General features: G+C 47.3%; 1 protein-coding gene across 2 annotated transcripts in view; it reads right to left on the bottom strand.

Moving 5' to 3' along the window:
- Positions 1–16,365, bottom strand: part of HIP1R (huntingtin interacting protein 1 related) — a 315,167-nt gene that overhangs the window by 15,837 nt on the left and 282,965 nt on the right. For both annotated transcript variants that reach the window (XM_063964565.1, XM_063964563.1), the window contains exon 23: positions 6,272–6,382. In XM_063964565.1, the coding sequence (XP_063820635.1) occupies positions 6,272–6,382 (111 nt within the window). The remainder of the gene's footprint in view (positions 1–6,271; positions 6,383–16,365) is intronic.

Consider the following 16,365-nt stretch of genomic DNA (forward strand, 5'->3'; position numbering starts at 1 on the left):
CATTTAATAGGATGCATTCTATATATATGTATGCGAGATGCACAGATTTGCACTCTGGCATCAAGATAAGTGCGTTGTCCATATCTCCCAGAAGATGTCATGGACACGACAGTGGTCAGGTGATACAGATCCCATACGGCACATGGAAGTATTGCCGTATAAAGGGAAGGAGTTATTTGGGGTCGGTCCGTCGGACCTGGGGGCCACGGCCACAGCTGGGAAATCCAACCTTTTTACCCCAAGTTACATCTCAGCAGAAAAAGACACTGTCTTTTCAGCCTCAATCCTTCCGTTCCCATGTGGGCAAGCGGGCAAAAGGCCAGTCATATCTGCCCAGACATAGAGGAAAGGGAAGTAGACTGCAGCAGGCAGCCCCTTCCCAGGAAAAGAAGCCCTCCACCAGTGGGGGGGTAGTCTCAAGAGTCTCAGCGCGCAGTGGGATCACTCGCAAGTTGACCCCTAGATCATACAAGTATTATCCCAGGGGTACAGATTGGAGAGTCGAGACATTTTTTCCTCGCAGGTTCCTGAAGCCTGCTTTACCAACGGCTCCCTCCGACAAGGAGGCAGTATTGGGAAAAAATTCACAAGCTGTATTTCCAGCAGGTGATAATCAAAGTACCCCTCCTACAACAAGGAAAAGGGTATTAGTCCTCCACACTATATTGTGGTACTGAAGCCAGACGGCTTGGTGAGACATAGTCTAAATCTGAAATCTTTGAACACTTACATAAAAAGGTTCAAATCAAGATGGAGTCACTCAGAGCAGTGATAGAGAACCGGAAAAAAGGGGACTATATGGTGTCCCTGGACATCAAGGATTACCTCCATGTCCAAATTTGCCCTTCTCAACAAGGGTACCTCTGGTTCGTGATACAGAACTGTCAATATCAGTTTCAGACGCTGCCGTTGAATTATCCACGGCACCCCGGGCCTTTACCAAGGTAATGGCCGAAAAGATGATTCTTAAAAGAAGAAAGGCATCTAAATTATCCCTTACTTGGACGATATCCTGAAAGGGACAAGTTTCCAGAGAACAGTTGGAGGTCGGAAAAGAACTATCTAAAGTAGTTCTACGACAGCACGAGTGGATTCTAAATATTCCAAAAATCGCAGCTGTTTTCCGATGATACGTCTGCTGTTCCTAGGAATGATTCTGGGCATAGTCCAGAAAGAGGTATTTCTCCGGGAGGGGAAAGCCAGGGAGTTATCCGACCTAGTCAGAAACCTCCTAAATCCAGGCCAAGTATCAGTGCATCAATGCACAGGAGTCCTGGGAAAAATGGTGGCTTCTTACGAAGCGATTCCATTCGGCAGATCTCACGCAAAACTTTTCAGGGGGATTTGCTGGACGAATGGTCCGGATCGCATCTTCAGATGCATCAGCGGATAACCCTGTCTCCAAGGACAAGGGTGTCTCTTCTGTGGGGGCTGCAGAGTGCTCATCTTCTAGAGGGCAGCACATTCAGCATTCAGGACTGTGTTCTGGTGACCACGGATGCCAGCCTGAGAGGCTGGGGAACAGTCACACAAGGAAGAAATTTCCAAGGAAGTGTGGTCAAGTCTGGAGATTTCTCTCCACATGAATATACTGGAGCTAAGGGCAATTTACGATGCTCTGAGCCTAGGAAGACCTCTGCTTCAAAGTCAACCGGTGCTGATCCAGTAGGACATCATCATGGCAGTCGCCCACGTAAACAGACGGGGCGGCACAAGAAGCAGGAGGGCAATGACAGCAAGGATTCTTCGCTGGGCGAAAGATCATGTGATAACACTGTCAGCAGTGTTCATTCCGGGAGTGGACAACTAGGAAGATTTCCTCAGCATAAATGAATTCCACCCGGAAAAGTGGGAACTTCATCTGGAAGTTTCCACATGTTTGTAAACCGTTGGGAAAGACCAAAGGTGGTTATGATGGCGTCCCACATGAAGCGCCAGGTCTAGAGACCCTCAGGCAATAGCTGGGACGCTCTGGTAACACCGTGGGTGTACCAGTCGGTGTATGTGTTCCCTCCTCTGCCTTTCATACCCAGTGTATGGAGAATGATAGGAAGGAGAGGAGTAAGAACTATACTCGTGGTTCCGGTTTGGGCCAAGAAGAACTTGGTACCCGGAACTTCAAGAGATACTAGAAAGGATCTTGATTCAGCAAGAATCATGTCTGTTCCATGACTTACCGCAGCTGCGTTGACGCCAGGGCGGGTGAACGCCGGATCCTAAGGGAAAAAGGCATTCCGGAAGAGGTCATCCCTACCCTGGTCAGAGCCAGGAAGGAGGTGACCGCACAACATTATCACCGCTTAGGTGAAAATATGTTCCATGGTGTGAGGCCAGGAAGGCTCCACGGAAGAATTTCAACTAGGTTAATTCCTACATTTCCTGCAAGCAGGAGTGTATATGGGTCTCAAATTGGGGTCCATTAAGGTTCAAATTTCGACCGGTCGATTTTCTTCCAGAAAGAAATTGGCTTCAGTTCCTGAAGTCCAGAAGTTGTTAAGGGAGTACTGCATATACAACCCCTTTTTGATGTCTCCAGTGGCACTGGGCGATCTCAACGTAGTTTGGGATTCCTAAAATCACATTGTTTTAAACAACTCAAATCTGTGGATTTGATATATCTCACATGGAAAGTGACCATGCTGTTGGTCCTGGCCTCGGCCAGGCGAGTGTCAGAATTGGCGGCTTTATCTCACAAAGCCATATCTGATTGTCCATTCGGACAGAGCAAAGCTGTGGACTCGTCCCCAGTTTCTCCCTAAGGTGGTGTCAGCGTTTCACCTGAACCAGCTTATTGTGGTGCCTGCGGCTACTAGGGACTTGGAGGACTCCAAGTTGCTGGATGTTGTCAGGGCCCTGAAAATATAGTTTCCAGGTCGGCTGGAGTCAGGAAATCTGACTTGCTGTTTATCCTGTATGCACCCAACAAGCTGGGTGCTCCTGCTTCTAAGCAGACTATTGCTCGTTGGATTTGTAGTACAATTCAGCTTGCACATTCTGTGGCAGGCTTGCCACAGCAAAAAATATGTAAATGCCCATTCCACAAGGAAGGTGGGCTCATCTTGGGCGGCTGCCCGAGGGGTCTCGGCATTACAACTCTGCCGAGCAGCTACGTGGTCGGGGGAGAACACGTTTGTAATATTTTACAAATTTGATACCCTGGCAAAAGAGGACCTGGAGTTCTCTCATTCGGTGCTGCAGAGTCATCCGCACTCTCCCGCCCGTTTGGGAGCTTTGGTATAATCCCCATGGTCCTTTCAGGAACCCCAGCATCCACTAGGACGATAGAGAAAATAAGAATTTACTTACCGATAATTCTATTTCTCGGAGTCCGTAGTGGATGCTGGGCGCCCATCCCAAGTGCGGATTATTCTGCAATACTTGTACATAGTTATTGTTACAAAAATCGGGTTATTGTTGTAGGAAGCCGTCTTTCAGAGGCTCCTTTTGTTATCATACTGTTAACTGGGTTTAGATCACAAGTTGTACGGTGTGATTGGTGTGGCTGGTATGAGTCTTACCCGGGATTCAAAATCCTCCCTTATTGTGTACGCTCGTCCGGGCACAGTACCTAACTGGAGTCTGGAGGAGGGTCATAGGGGGAGGAGCCAGTGCACACCACCTTATCTGGAAAAGCTTTACTTTTTGTGCCCTGTCTCCTGCGGAGCCGCTATTCCCCATGGTCCTTTCAGGAACCCCAGCATCCACTACGGACTCCGAGAAATAGAATTATCGGTAAGTAAATTCTTATTATATATATATATATATATATATATATATATACATACATACATACATACATACATACATACATACACACACACACACACACACACACACACACACACGTGTATAAAACACACACATACATATTATGTCGGCACTCTAGTAAATAGGCAGCGGCTCCAGGTGCAATTCCTCAATAACGATTATTTCTCCAAATAAAAGGCACTCAAGAGACTTCATAAATAGGTAAAGCAGCTTGTATTGGTAGACAATGGTCAAACGTTTTCGGGGTCACAGCCCCTTCCTCAGGACAACACCAACATACACAATAACCTTTGCAACACACTTAAATACCCCCCATAGGATCATACTCACCTATATCAGCTGAGACCAGTGCACTCCCTGTTCGAGCAGCGGCGCCCAGCGCTACTTCCGGCGGACGGAGCTGATCACCATGGGAACAGCAATGCGTTCCACCCGGCTCAGCTTCCATGTTCCACCCGGGGCAGCGCTCGCCGCAGCGACATGGGAGACATCCATGGGTCTCAGGATGATTCTGTTGCACTGCTGTATTTCTTGACAAAGGCCCATTAAGGGACCGAAACGTCGACTATGTACCAGCCTATTTGGCTAGTTTGATGATTTTAGTGGTGAGTGCCTATACCTTGTGAAAAAAAAAAAAAAAATATATATATATATATATATATACACATATATATATATATATATATATATATATATATATACATACATATACACATATATATATATACACATAAAAATAAAACTATTTGGGGACAATGGTTTTGTATATACATGAGGATGAGTCAGTCTTCCATTTTCTTCACTGGGTCAGGGGTTGAAAGGCCATTGAGATTGGTGAATTGCTTGGAAAGTTAAATGGTAACAAACCACTTTAAGCACAATCAAACCACCACTCCCTCTGCCATTATAGCAACTGAGCTTTAACCCTAAAAGAGGAGTGGCTTCCGCAGCACAACAGGTAAAACAAGAAAGGGTAGTTTACAGACACCACACTGATCTATTTTAAACACTTTGTCTCTGGCAAAGTCAGGACCTCCCTTGAAGAGGCTTTCCCCTTCCATTGGCACCCCCAGAAGATTTAACACCAGAGTACAACACACACACACACACACACACACACACACACCCATCAACTCTAACAAGCTAATTATCCTGTTGCATCTTTACTCAAATTAAATTGGATCTTAACACAGTCTGTCCACTTTCTCTCTTGGATAGATCGTATCTATTTGGTGAAGATGAATGTACTCCCTCTGCCCCGATTCCTCTCTCACTCCATGGGATTGTTCCGGAGGCCGGGGTGCTGGTCAGGTTAGGTACTCTACTATGAGGCCAGTGGGTAGGGCTAGTGCCTGGAGCACAAGCCCCATATACTCTGTCTATACTGCTCCCAGCTTACAGCACCTGAAGTGCATATAATGGTTTATGCATAACAACCCTATTATGATATTCTTGTCTTGTCAACTGGCTGCCTGCATCACAGGGTGAAATTTGAAGAAGTAGTAAGCTTGAAGCCCATGGCTTTGAACTGCCCTAGGTAATGGATGTAGTGCCATCGGGTCAGCTCTTTCTCTCCTCCTTTTTATTATTTTCACCATGTCATCTCTTTCCTATCTTTCTTCACAGTTTGCCACATCATGCCGTACCCCCTTGCTTCCTTATTGTAAAATTGGTTACTCTACTGGATTTTGGATTCCGGTTCTTTTATTATTTATATAATGAATAGGTCATGATAAATTTGCATTTGTGTCTTTCATGTATACATTGACGTTTCAATCATATTTTAAAGGGGGGGGGAAAAGGATAAATACTTATCAAAAAGATTTCTAGCATCAGAATCACTTAAAAGGAGGAATTATTTACAGTAACGAAAATGATATTCTCCCCCAAATTAGTACTAAAGACACTGCAGAGAATCAAATCTCTCCAGCCACAATTAAATGCAGCATTCGTAAAGTGCCCGCAGGTGCCCTAAGACCACTGACCCTACCTCTCTGCTGGTTGGAGGGAAGAGGGGTTAAATATATAATACACCTGTTTCGCAGTGGATTCAAGTCATATGTACTGCTAGAAAATGCAACATGAAATCTAAAGAGAAACATACTATGTTGAGTAGTAGTACATACTTGCTTACTGTAGCTTTTCCAAAACTCTGTCCTCAAAGCCCCTTTACAGTCCAGGTTAAAGGATATCCATGCTTCAGCAGATGGTTACATCAAAATTACTGGGCTACTAATTAAATCACCTGTGCTGAAGAATGGATAGCCTTAAAACCCATTTACGTAATGAACTAGTTTGATTTTTACAGGTGTCATAACACAGCTGTTTCTTTACATTTGCTATAATCTTATTTGCCTACAATTGTACCAATAAAAGCAAGGCTAACCATTAGACTCTAAACAGGTCAAATAATCTGTCGTCACTAGTCAGTTGTCATCTGTCATGTAACAAACGTAGGTAAGCCCCACCCTGCAGTCCTGCTAATACAGGGTCTCCTGCCCACCTCAATCCTTCGCACTGCATCCTCAATAGCTGCAGAGGTGGATGCCATCTCCTTATCCACCATGTCCCCCAGCTCTTCCTGCTTAATATCCAAGCTCTTTGGCCTTAACTCCTGAAACACAAAAGAAACCAAATTCAACATTATTAAAATAGCTGTGTGACCTTCATTACCTTTTGAAAATGTTTATGTATACAGCAACAAAAAGAATGCCTGAAAGCAAAGTAGGAACTTTGGGTACATAGATTGCAAAACAAATGATGCTCTATTTAATACATTAACATTAAGCTATCAGATATAATTTTTTAAAAAATCATAGGATTATATAGCGTATGTATTGCTATATATTAATAGCCTGTGGCAGGGGTATTTCGGAGGCGGCATTTCACTGCTAGTCAGGATTCCGGCGCCGGCATTGTGACCACCGACTAGCTGTATTTTAACCGCTTCCCATCTATACTGTGTACGTTTATTGTGTGGTGGTTCCCCGCTTTATCACAAACAAACTGTCTTGAGTGTGGGTGACACTATCCACTAACATAATTAGCAGTCTTGCATGCACATCTGTGGTATGCTCCCTGGTCTACAGAGGCCAGGAAATGACTGTGCAAAACAGAGACCCTGGCCTTGGCACTCCCATAAAACTGAGGCAACACTCCACCATTTTGTGAAATGGCAGATATCTCTGCCCCCTACCTTCCCTCAAATGGCTGCAGACTGTTAACCACTTGACGTCTGCAGCCATGCTGCGTCTGACAACACAGGACCTGTGCTGCACATGCGTAGTACAGGTCCGGCACAAGCGCAAAGTACCAAACATCTGCATTTTGCATCCGTGTCCTCGCTTGCATCGGGCCCAGGTATATCCCTGGAAATTATTTAAAAATCTTAGAATATATGCTTGTAAAAATAAGAATTTACTTACCGATAATTCTATTTCTCGTAGTCCGTAGTGGATGCTGGGGACTCCGTAAGGACCATGGGGAATAGCGGCTCCGCAGGAGACTGGGCACATCTAAAGAAAGCTTTAGGACTATCTGGTGTGCACTGGCTCCTCCCCCTATGACACTCCTCCAAGCCTCAGTTAGGATACTGTGCCCGGACGAGCGTACACAATAAGGAAGGATCTTGAATCCCGGGTAAGACTCATACCAGCCACACCAATCACACCATACAACTTGTGATCTGAACCCAGTTAACAGCATGATAACAGAGGAGCCTCTAGAAAAGATGGCTCACTACAGCAATAACCCGATTTTTTGGTAACAATAACTATGTACCAGTATTGCAGACAATCCGCACTTGGGATGGGCGCCCAGCATCCACTACGGACTACGAGAAATAGAATTATCGGTAAGTAAATTCTTATTTTCTCTAACGTCCTAAGTGGATGCTGGGGACTCCGTAAGGACCATGGGGATTATACCAAAGCTCCCAAACGGGCGGGAGAGTGCGGATGACTCTGCAGCACCAAATGAGAGAACTCCAGGTCCTCCTCAGCCAGGGTATCAATTTTGTAGAATTTTACAAACGTATTTGCTCCTGACCAAGTAGCTGCTCGGCAAAGTTGTAAAGCCGAGACCCCTCGGGCAGCCGCCCAAGATGAGCCCACCTTCCTTGTGGAGTGGGCATTTACAGATTTTTGGCTGTGGCAGGCCTGCCACAGAATGTGCAAGCTGAATTGTACCACAAATCCAACGAGCAATAGTCTGCTTAGAAGCAGGAGCACCCAGCTTGTTGGGTGCATACAGGATAAACAGCGAGTCAGTTTTCCTGACTCCAGCCGTCCTGGAAACATATATTTTCAGGGCCCTGACAACGTCTAGCAACTTGGAGTCCTCCAAGTCCCTAGTAGCCGCAGGCACCACAATAGGTTGGTTCAGGTGAAACGCTGAAACCACCTTAGGGAGAAACTGAGGACGAGTCCTCAATTCCGCCCTGTCCGAATGGAAAATCAGATAAGGGCTTTTACAGGATAAAGCCGCCAATTCTGACACGCGCCTGGCCCAGGCCAGGGCCAACAGCATGACCACTTTCCATGTGAGATATTTTAACTCCACAGATTTAAGTGGTTCAAACCAATGTGACTTTTGGAACCCAAAAACTACATTGAGATCCCAAAGTGCCACTGGAGGCACAAAAGGAGGCTGTATATGCAGTACCCCTTTTACAAACGTCTGAACTTCAGGGACTGAAGCTAGTTCTTTTTGGAAGAAAATTGACAGGGCCGAAATTTGAACCTTAATGGACCCCAATTTCAGGCCCATAGACACTCCTGTTTGCAGGAAATGCAGGAATCGACCCAGTTGAATTTCCTCCGTCGGGCCTTACTGGCCTCGCACCACGCAACATATTTTCGCCAAATGCGGTGATAATGTTTTGCGGTTACATCCTTCCTGGTTTTGATCAGGATAGGGATGACTTCATCCGGAATGCCTTTTTTCCTTCAGGATCCGGCGTTCAACCGCCATGCCGTCAAACGCAGCCGCGGTAAGTCTTGGAACAGACAGGGTCCTTGCTGGAGCAGGTCCCTTCTTAGAGGTAGAGGCCACGGATCCTCCGTGAGCATCTCTTGAAGTTCCGGTTACCAAGTCCTTCTTGGCCAATCCGGAGCCACGAATATAGTGCTTACTCCTCTCCATCTTATCAATCTCAGTACCTTGGGTATGAGAGGCAGAGGAGGGAACACATACACTGACTGGTACACCCACGGTGTTACCAGAGCGTCTACAGCTATTGCCTGAGGGTCCCTTGACCTGGCGCAATACCTGTCGAGTTTTTCCCAACGGTTTATAATCATGTGGAAGACTTCTGGGTGAAGTCCCCACTCTCCCGGGTGGAGGTCGTGCTGAGGAAGTCTGCTTCCCAGTTGTCCACTCCCGGAATGAATACTGCTGACAGTGCTATCACATGATTTTCCGCCCAGCGAAGAGTCCTTGCAGCTTCTGCCATTTGCCCTCCTGCTTCTTGTGCCACCCTGTCTGTTTACGTGGGTGACTGCCGTGATGTTGTCCGACTGGATCAACACCGGCTGACCTTGAAGCAGAGGTCTTGCTAAGCTTAGAGCATTGTAAATGGCCCTTAGCTTCAGGATATTTATGTGAAGTGATGTCTCCAGGCTTGACCATAAGCCCTGGATATTCCTTCCCTGTGTGACTGCTCCCCAGCCTCGCAGGCTGGCATCCGTGGTCACCAGGACCCAGTCCTGAATGCCGAATCTGCGGCCCTCTAGAAGATGAGCACTCTGCAACCACCACAGGAGGGACACCCTTGTCCTTGGTGACAGGGTTATCCGCTGATGCATCTGAAGATGCGACCCGGACCATTTGTCCAGCAGGTCCCACTGGAAAGTTCTTGCGTGGAATCTGCCGAATGGGATTGCTTCGTAGGAAGCCACCATTTTACCCAGAACCCTTGTGCATTGATGCACTGAGACTTGGCTCGGTTTTAGGAGGTTCCTGACTAGCTCGGATAACTCCCTGGCTTCCTCCTCCGGGAGAAACACCTTTTTCTGGACTGTGTCCAGGATCATCCCTAGGAACAGAAGACAAGTCATCGGAACCAGCTGCGATTTTGGAATATTGAGAATCCAATCGTGCTGCCGCAACACTACCTGAGATAGTGCTACACCGACCTCCAACTGTTCCCTGGATCTTACCCTTATCAGGGAATCGTCCAAGTAAGGGATAACTAAAATTCCCTTCCTTCGAAGGAATATCATCATTTCGGCCATTACCTTGGTAAAGACCCGGGGTGCCGTGGACCATCCCTACGGCAGCGTCTGAACTGATAGTGACAGTTCTGTACCATAAACCTGAGGTACCCTTGATGAGAAGGGTAAATTTTGACATGAAGGTAAGCATCCTTGATGTCCCGAGACATCATGTAGTCCCCTTCTTCCAGGTTCGCAATCACTGCTCTGAGTGACTCAATCTTGAATTTGAACCTCTGTATGTAAGTGTTCAAAGATTTTAGATTTAGAATCGGTCTCACCGAGCCGTCCGGCTTCGGTACCACAACAGTGTGGAATAATACCCCGTTCCCTGTTGCAGGAGGGGTACCTTGATTATCACCTGCTGGGAATACAGCTTGTGAATGGCTTCCAAAACTGTCTCCTTGTCAGAAGGAGACATCGGTAAAGCAGACTTTAGGAAACGGCGAGGGGGAGACGTCTCGAATTCTAATTTGTACCCCTGAGATATCACCTGAAGGATCCAGGGGTCTACTTGCGAGTGAGCCCACTGCGCGCTGAAATTCATTGAGACGGGCCCCCCACCGTGCCTGATTCTGCTTGTAAAGCCCCAGCGTCATACGGAGGGCTTGGCAGAGGCGGGAGAGGGTTTCTGTTCCTGGGAACTGGCTGATTTCTGCAGCCTTTTTCCTCTCCCTCTGTCACGGGGCAGAAATGAGGAACCTTTTGCCCGCTTGTCCACGAAAAGACTGCGCCTGATAATACGGCGTCTTCTCATGTTGAGAGGCGACCTGGGGTACAAACGTGGATTTCCCAGCTGTTGCCGTGGCCACCAGGTTTGAAAGACCGACCCCAAATAACTCCTCCCTTTAATAAGGCAATACTTCCAAATGCCGTTTGGAATACGCATCACCTGACCACTGACGTGTCCATAACCTTCTACTGGTAGAAATGGACAACGCACTTAGACTTGATGCCAGTCGGCAAATATTCCGCTGTGCATCACGCATATATAGAAATGCATCTTTTAAATGCTCTATAGGCAAAAATATACTGTCCCTATCTAGGGTATCAATATTTTTAGTCAGGGAATCCGACCACGCCAACCCAGCACTGCACATCAAGGCTGAGGCGATTGCTGGTCGCAGTATAACACCAGTATGTGTGTAAATACATTTTAGGATTCCCTCCTGCTTTCTATCAGCAGGATCCTTAAGGGCGGCCATCTCAGGAGAGGGTAGAGCCCTTACAAGCGTGTGAGCGCTTTATCCACGCTAGGGGGTGTTTCCCAACGCACCCTAACCTCTGGCGGGAAAGGATATAATGCCAATAACATTTTAGAAATTATCAGTTGTTATCGGGGGAAAACCACGCATCATCACACACCTCATTTAATTTCTCAGATTCAGGAAAACTACAGGTAGTTTTTCCTCACCGAACATAATACCCCTTTTTGGTGGTACTCGTATTATCAGAAATGTGTAAAACATTTTTCATTGCCTCAATCATGTAACGTGTGGCCCTACTGGAAGTCACATTTGTCTCTTCACCGTCGACACTGGAGTCAGTATCCGTGTCGGCGTCTATATCTGCCATCTGAGGTAACGGGCGCTTTAGAGCCCCTGACGGCCTATGAGACGTCTGGACAGGCCCAAGCTGAGTAGCCGGCTGTCTCATGTCAACCACTGTCTTTTATACAGAGCTGACACTGTCACGTAATTCCTTCCAACAGTTCATCCACTCAGGTGTCGACCCCCTAGGGGGTGACATCACTATTACAGGCAATCTGCTCCGTCTCCACATCATTTTTCTCCTCATACATGTCGACACAAACGTACCGACATACAGGACACACACAGGGAATGCTCTGATAGAGGACAGGACCCCACTAGCCCTTTGGGGAGACAGAGGGAGAGTTTGCCAGCACACACCAGAGCGCTATATATATACAGGGATAACCTTATATAAGTGTTTTTCCCCTTATAGCTGCTGTATATTTAATACTGCGCATAATTAGTGCCCCCCCTCTCTTTTTTAACCCTTTCTGTAGTGTAGTGACTGCAGGGGAGAGACAGGGAGCTTCCCTCCAACGGAGCTGTGAGGGAAAATGGCGCCAGTGTGCTGAGGAGATAGGCTCCGCCCCCTTATCGGCGGCCTTATCTCCCGTTTTTCTATGTATTCTGGCAGGGGTTAAATGCATCCATATAGCCCAGGAGCTATATGTGATGCATTTTTTGCCATCCAAGGTGTTTTTTATTGCGTCTCAGGGCGCCCCCCCCCAGCGCCCTGCACCCTCAGTGACCGGAGTATGAAGTGTGCTGAGAGCAATGGCGCACAGCTGCAGTGCTGTGCGCTACCTTGTTGAAGACAGGACGTCTTCTGCCGCCGATTTTCCGGACCTCTTCTGCCTTCTGGCTCTGTAAGGGGGCCGGCGGCGCGGCTCTGGGACCCATCCAGGCTGGGCCTGTGATCGTCCCTCTGGAGCGAATGTCCAGTAGCCTAAGAAGCCCAATCCACTCTGCACGCAGGTGAGTTCGCTTCTTCTCCCCTTAGTCCCTCGATGCAGTGAGCCTGTTGCCAGCAGGTCTCACTGAAAATAAAAAACCTAAACTAAAACTTTCACTAAGAAGCTCAGGAGAGCCCCTAGTGTGCACCCTTCTCGTTCGGGCACAAAGATCTAACTGAGGCTTGGAGGAGGGTCATAGGGGGAGGAGCCAGTGCACACCAGATAGTCCTAAAGCTTTCTTTAGATGTGCCCAGTCTCCTGCGGAGCCGCTATTCCCCATGGTCCTTACGGAGTCCCCAGCATCCACTTAGGACGTTAGAGAAAGAACATATACCGTGCAAATGTGCCAGTCAATTAGGCTTCTAAACAGAATTGGATACAAATTAAAGTGTGTGTATAGGTCCATACAGTAACCAGATGTTAATTAGAAATGGTGTCAAATTCTGTTTAACAAGAACCATGATCTGACATTGTGCGCTGTCCCATTCCTCTGACTGTGCCCCCCAGTATCATTCTGTCTAACAGCCAAGCATCCAACCTTCCAATTTCACCACACACGTTTAGGTGCCAGATTTTGCCTGTGCATAGGACCTTTTAGATATTTTTCAACATTTGCACTCATACCAACCATTTTTATCCCAGAAAGACTCCACACAGAGTATTCCTACTAACTGGGTGTCTGATGAGCATAGAAACAAAGGTTTCCATGAACAACACTTCTATTTCAGGTTCAACTGTCATTTAATTTAAGAGCAAAAATGAGCGCAGAACACAACCATTCCGTGGCTGTGCTCCAATAATGAAATCACAGAGCAAGGGCCATTGGGCCAGTATAGTAGTAGTAAAAAGGATTAAAAAGAAAACGGGATTTTAATACCTACCGGTAAATCTCTTTCTCGTAGTCCATAAGGGATACTGGGGTGTATGTAATACGTTGGGGTATAGAAGGGGTCCAAAGGATTTTTTTTAAATTGGGTGTGCTGGCTCCTCCCCTCTATGCCCTTTCCTACATGCAGTTATAAGTAAGATAGTGCATACGTGAGAGAATAGGGCATACTTGAGAGAAGGAACATAACGAGTGGTAAGATTCACACACCAGTACACCATAACATAAAACAACCAGCAACGGCTGGAAAAAAACAGTAACAGCTGAACAGGTAACTTTTGGAAAAGAAAAAAACCTGCAGATAAGTCAATGCACTGAGGCAGGCGCCCAGTATCCCTTATGGACTATGAGAAAGGGATTTACCGGTAGGTATTAAAATCCCATTTTCTCTGGCATCCATAAGGGATACTGGGGTTTACTTAATACGATGGGGACATCCCAAAGCATCCAGAACGGACAGGAATGTGCGGAGACACCCGCAGTACCGCCTGCCCAAACTGGGTATCAAACTTGTAGAACTTCACAAAGGTATTCTTCCCCGACCAGGTAGCAGCTCGACATAGTTGCAAGGCCGAGACTCCACGGGCAGCCACCCAGGAAGACCCCACTTATCTTGTAGAGTAGGCCGTCAGAGACTGTGGAACAGGCAAGGCTGCAGACACATAGGCCTGTTGGATAGTCAACCTAATCCAACGAGCAATGGACTGCTTAGAAGCACGGCAACCCTTTTCCAGCGCATCATATAGCACGAACAAGGAATCAGTCTTTCTGATCCGAGCCATTCACTTGACATAGATCTTCAAGGTTCTCACAGCATCTAACGACTCCGGAGAAGCAGATGTACCAGAACTTGACGGGGCTACAAATCGGTTGATTCGAGTGGAATGCAGAGACAACCTTTGGCAGGAATTGCCGTCTAGTCCTTAGCTCAGCTCTGAACTCGTAAAAGACCAAGTAGGGACTTTTACACGATAAGGCCCCCAATTCTGAGACACGCGTAGCAGAAGCCAGGGCCAGCAACAACACCGTCTTCCATGGGAGGTACTTGTCTTCTACCGTTGTCAAAGGTTCAAACTGGGAGGAGTGTAGAAATTCCAACACCACATTTAAGTGCCAGGGTGCCGTGGGCGGCATAAATGGAGGCTGTATGTGGAGAACTCCCTGCAAGGAGGTCTGAACTTTTGGCAACACTGTCAACTTCTTCTGGAAGAAAATTGTGAGTGCTGAAATCTCGACCTTAAGGGACCCCTGACGTAAGCCCTTATCCACACCAGCCTGCAGGAAACGTAAGAAACGTCCTAAGTGGAACTCTGCAGGTGGATATGTGCGTTCCTCGCACCAGGAGACATATCTCCTCCAGATATGATGATAGTATTTTGACGTTACAGGTTTTCTGGCCTGAACCATGGTTGCAATAACATTCTTGGAAAGGCCTTTGCAAGCTAGGATGTTCCGCTCAACCTCCAAGCCGTCAAACGAAGTCGCCGTAAGTCCGGGTATACAAACGGGCCTTGTTGCAGAAGATCTTTTCTCAGTGGCAGAGGCCAAGGGTCTGTCATGGACATGTCCAGAAGATCTGCGTACCATGCCCTCCGAGGCCAATCCGGGGCAATCAGAATTGCCTGGACTCCCTAATTACGGATTCTTTTGAGCACCCTCGGGAGCAACGGAATCAGAGGAAAAAGGTAGACCAACCGATAAGGCCAAGGATACGTCAGCGTGTCTATTGCCCTCGCTTGAGGGTCCCTGGTTCTTGAGCAATACCAGGGAAGCTTCTTGTTGAGTCGAGTAGCCATCAAGTCTATCTGTGGGCAGCCCCTCAAGTCGATGATCTGTTGAAACACCAGGTGGTGGAGACCCCACTTTCCCAGGTGATGATCGTGGCGACTCAGGAAGTCCGCTTCCCAGTTGTCCACCCCCAGAATAAAATAAGAATTTACTTACCGATAATTCTATTTCTCGTAGTCCGTAGTGGATGCTGGGAACTCCGTAAGGACCATGGGGAATAGCAGCTCCGCAGGAGACTGGGCACAAAACTAAAGCTTTAGGACTACCTGGTGTGCACTGGCTCCTCCCCCTATGACCCTCCTCCAAGCCTCAGTTAGATACTGTGCCCGGACGAGCGTACACAATAAGGAAGGATTTTGAATCCCGGGTAAGACTCATACCAGCCACACCAATCACACCGTACAACCTGTGATATGAACCCAGTTAACAGCATGATAACAGAAGGAGCCTCTGGATAGATGGCTCACAACAATAACCCGATTAGTTAACAATAACTATGTACAAGTATTGCAGACAATCCGCACTTGGGATGGGCGCCCAGCATCCACTACGGACTACGAGAAATAGAATTATCGGTAAGTAAATTCTTATTTTCTCTGACGTCCTAGTGGATGCTGGGAACTCCGTAAGGACCATGGGGATTATACCAAAGCTCCCAAACGGGCGGGAGAGTGCGGATGACTCTGCAGCACCGAATGAGGGAACTCCAGGTCCTCCTCAGCCAGAGTGTCAAATTTGTAAGATTTTACAAAAGTATTTGACCCTGACCAAGTAGCAGCTCGGCAAAGTTGCAGAGCAGAGACCCCTCGGGCAACCGCCCAAGATGAGCCCACCTTCCTTGTGGAATGGGCTTTTACAGATTTTGGCTGTGGCATGCCTGTCACAGAATGTGCAAACTGAATTGTACTACAAATCCAGCGAGCAGTAGTCTGCTTAGAAACAGGAGCACCCAGCTTGTTGGGTGCGTACAGGATAAATAGCGAGTCAGATTTTCTGACTCCAGCCGTCCTGGAAACATATATTTTCAGGGCCCTGACAACGTCCAGCAACTTGGAGTCCTCCAAGTCTTTAGTAGCCGCAGGTACCACAATAGGCTGGTTCAGGTGAAAAGCTGAAAACACCTTAGGGAGAAACTGAGGACGAGTCCTCAATTCTGCCCTGTCCATATGAAAAATCAGATAAGGGCTTTTACAGGATAAAGCCTCCAATTCTGACACCCGCCTGGC

This window comes from Pseudophryne corroboree, chromosome 1 (assembly GCF_028390025.1).
Source record: "Pseudophryne corroboree isolate aPseCor3 chromosome 1, aPseCor3.hap2, whole genome shotgun sequence".
NCBI classification, from domain to species: domain Eukaryota; kingdom Metazoa; phylum Chordata; class Amphibia; order Anura; family Myobatrachidae; genus Pseudophryne; species Pseudophryne corroboree.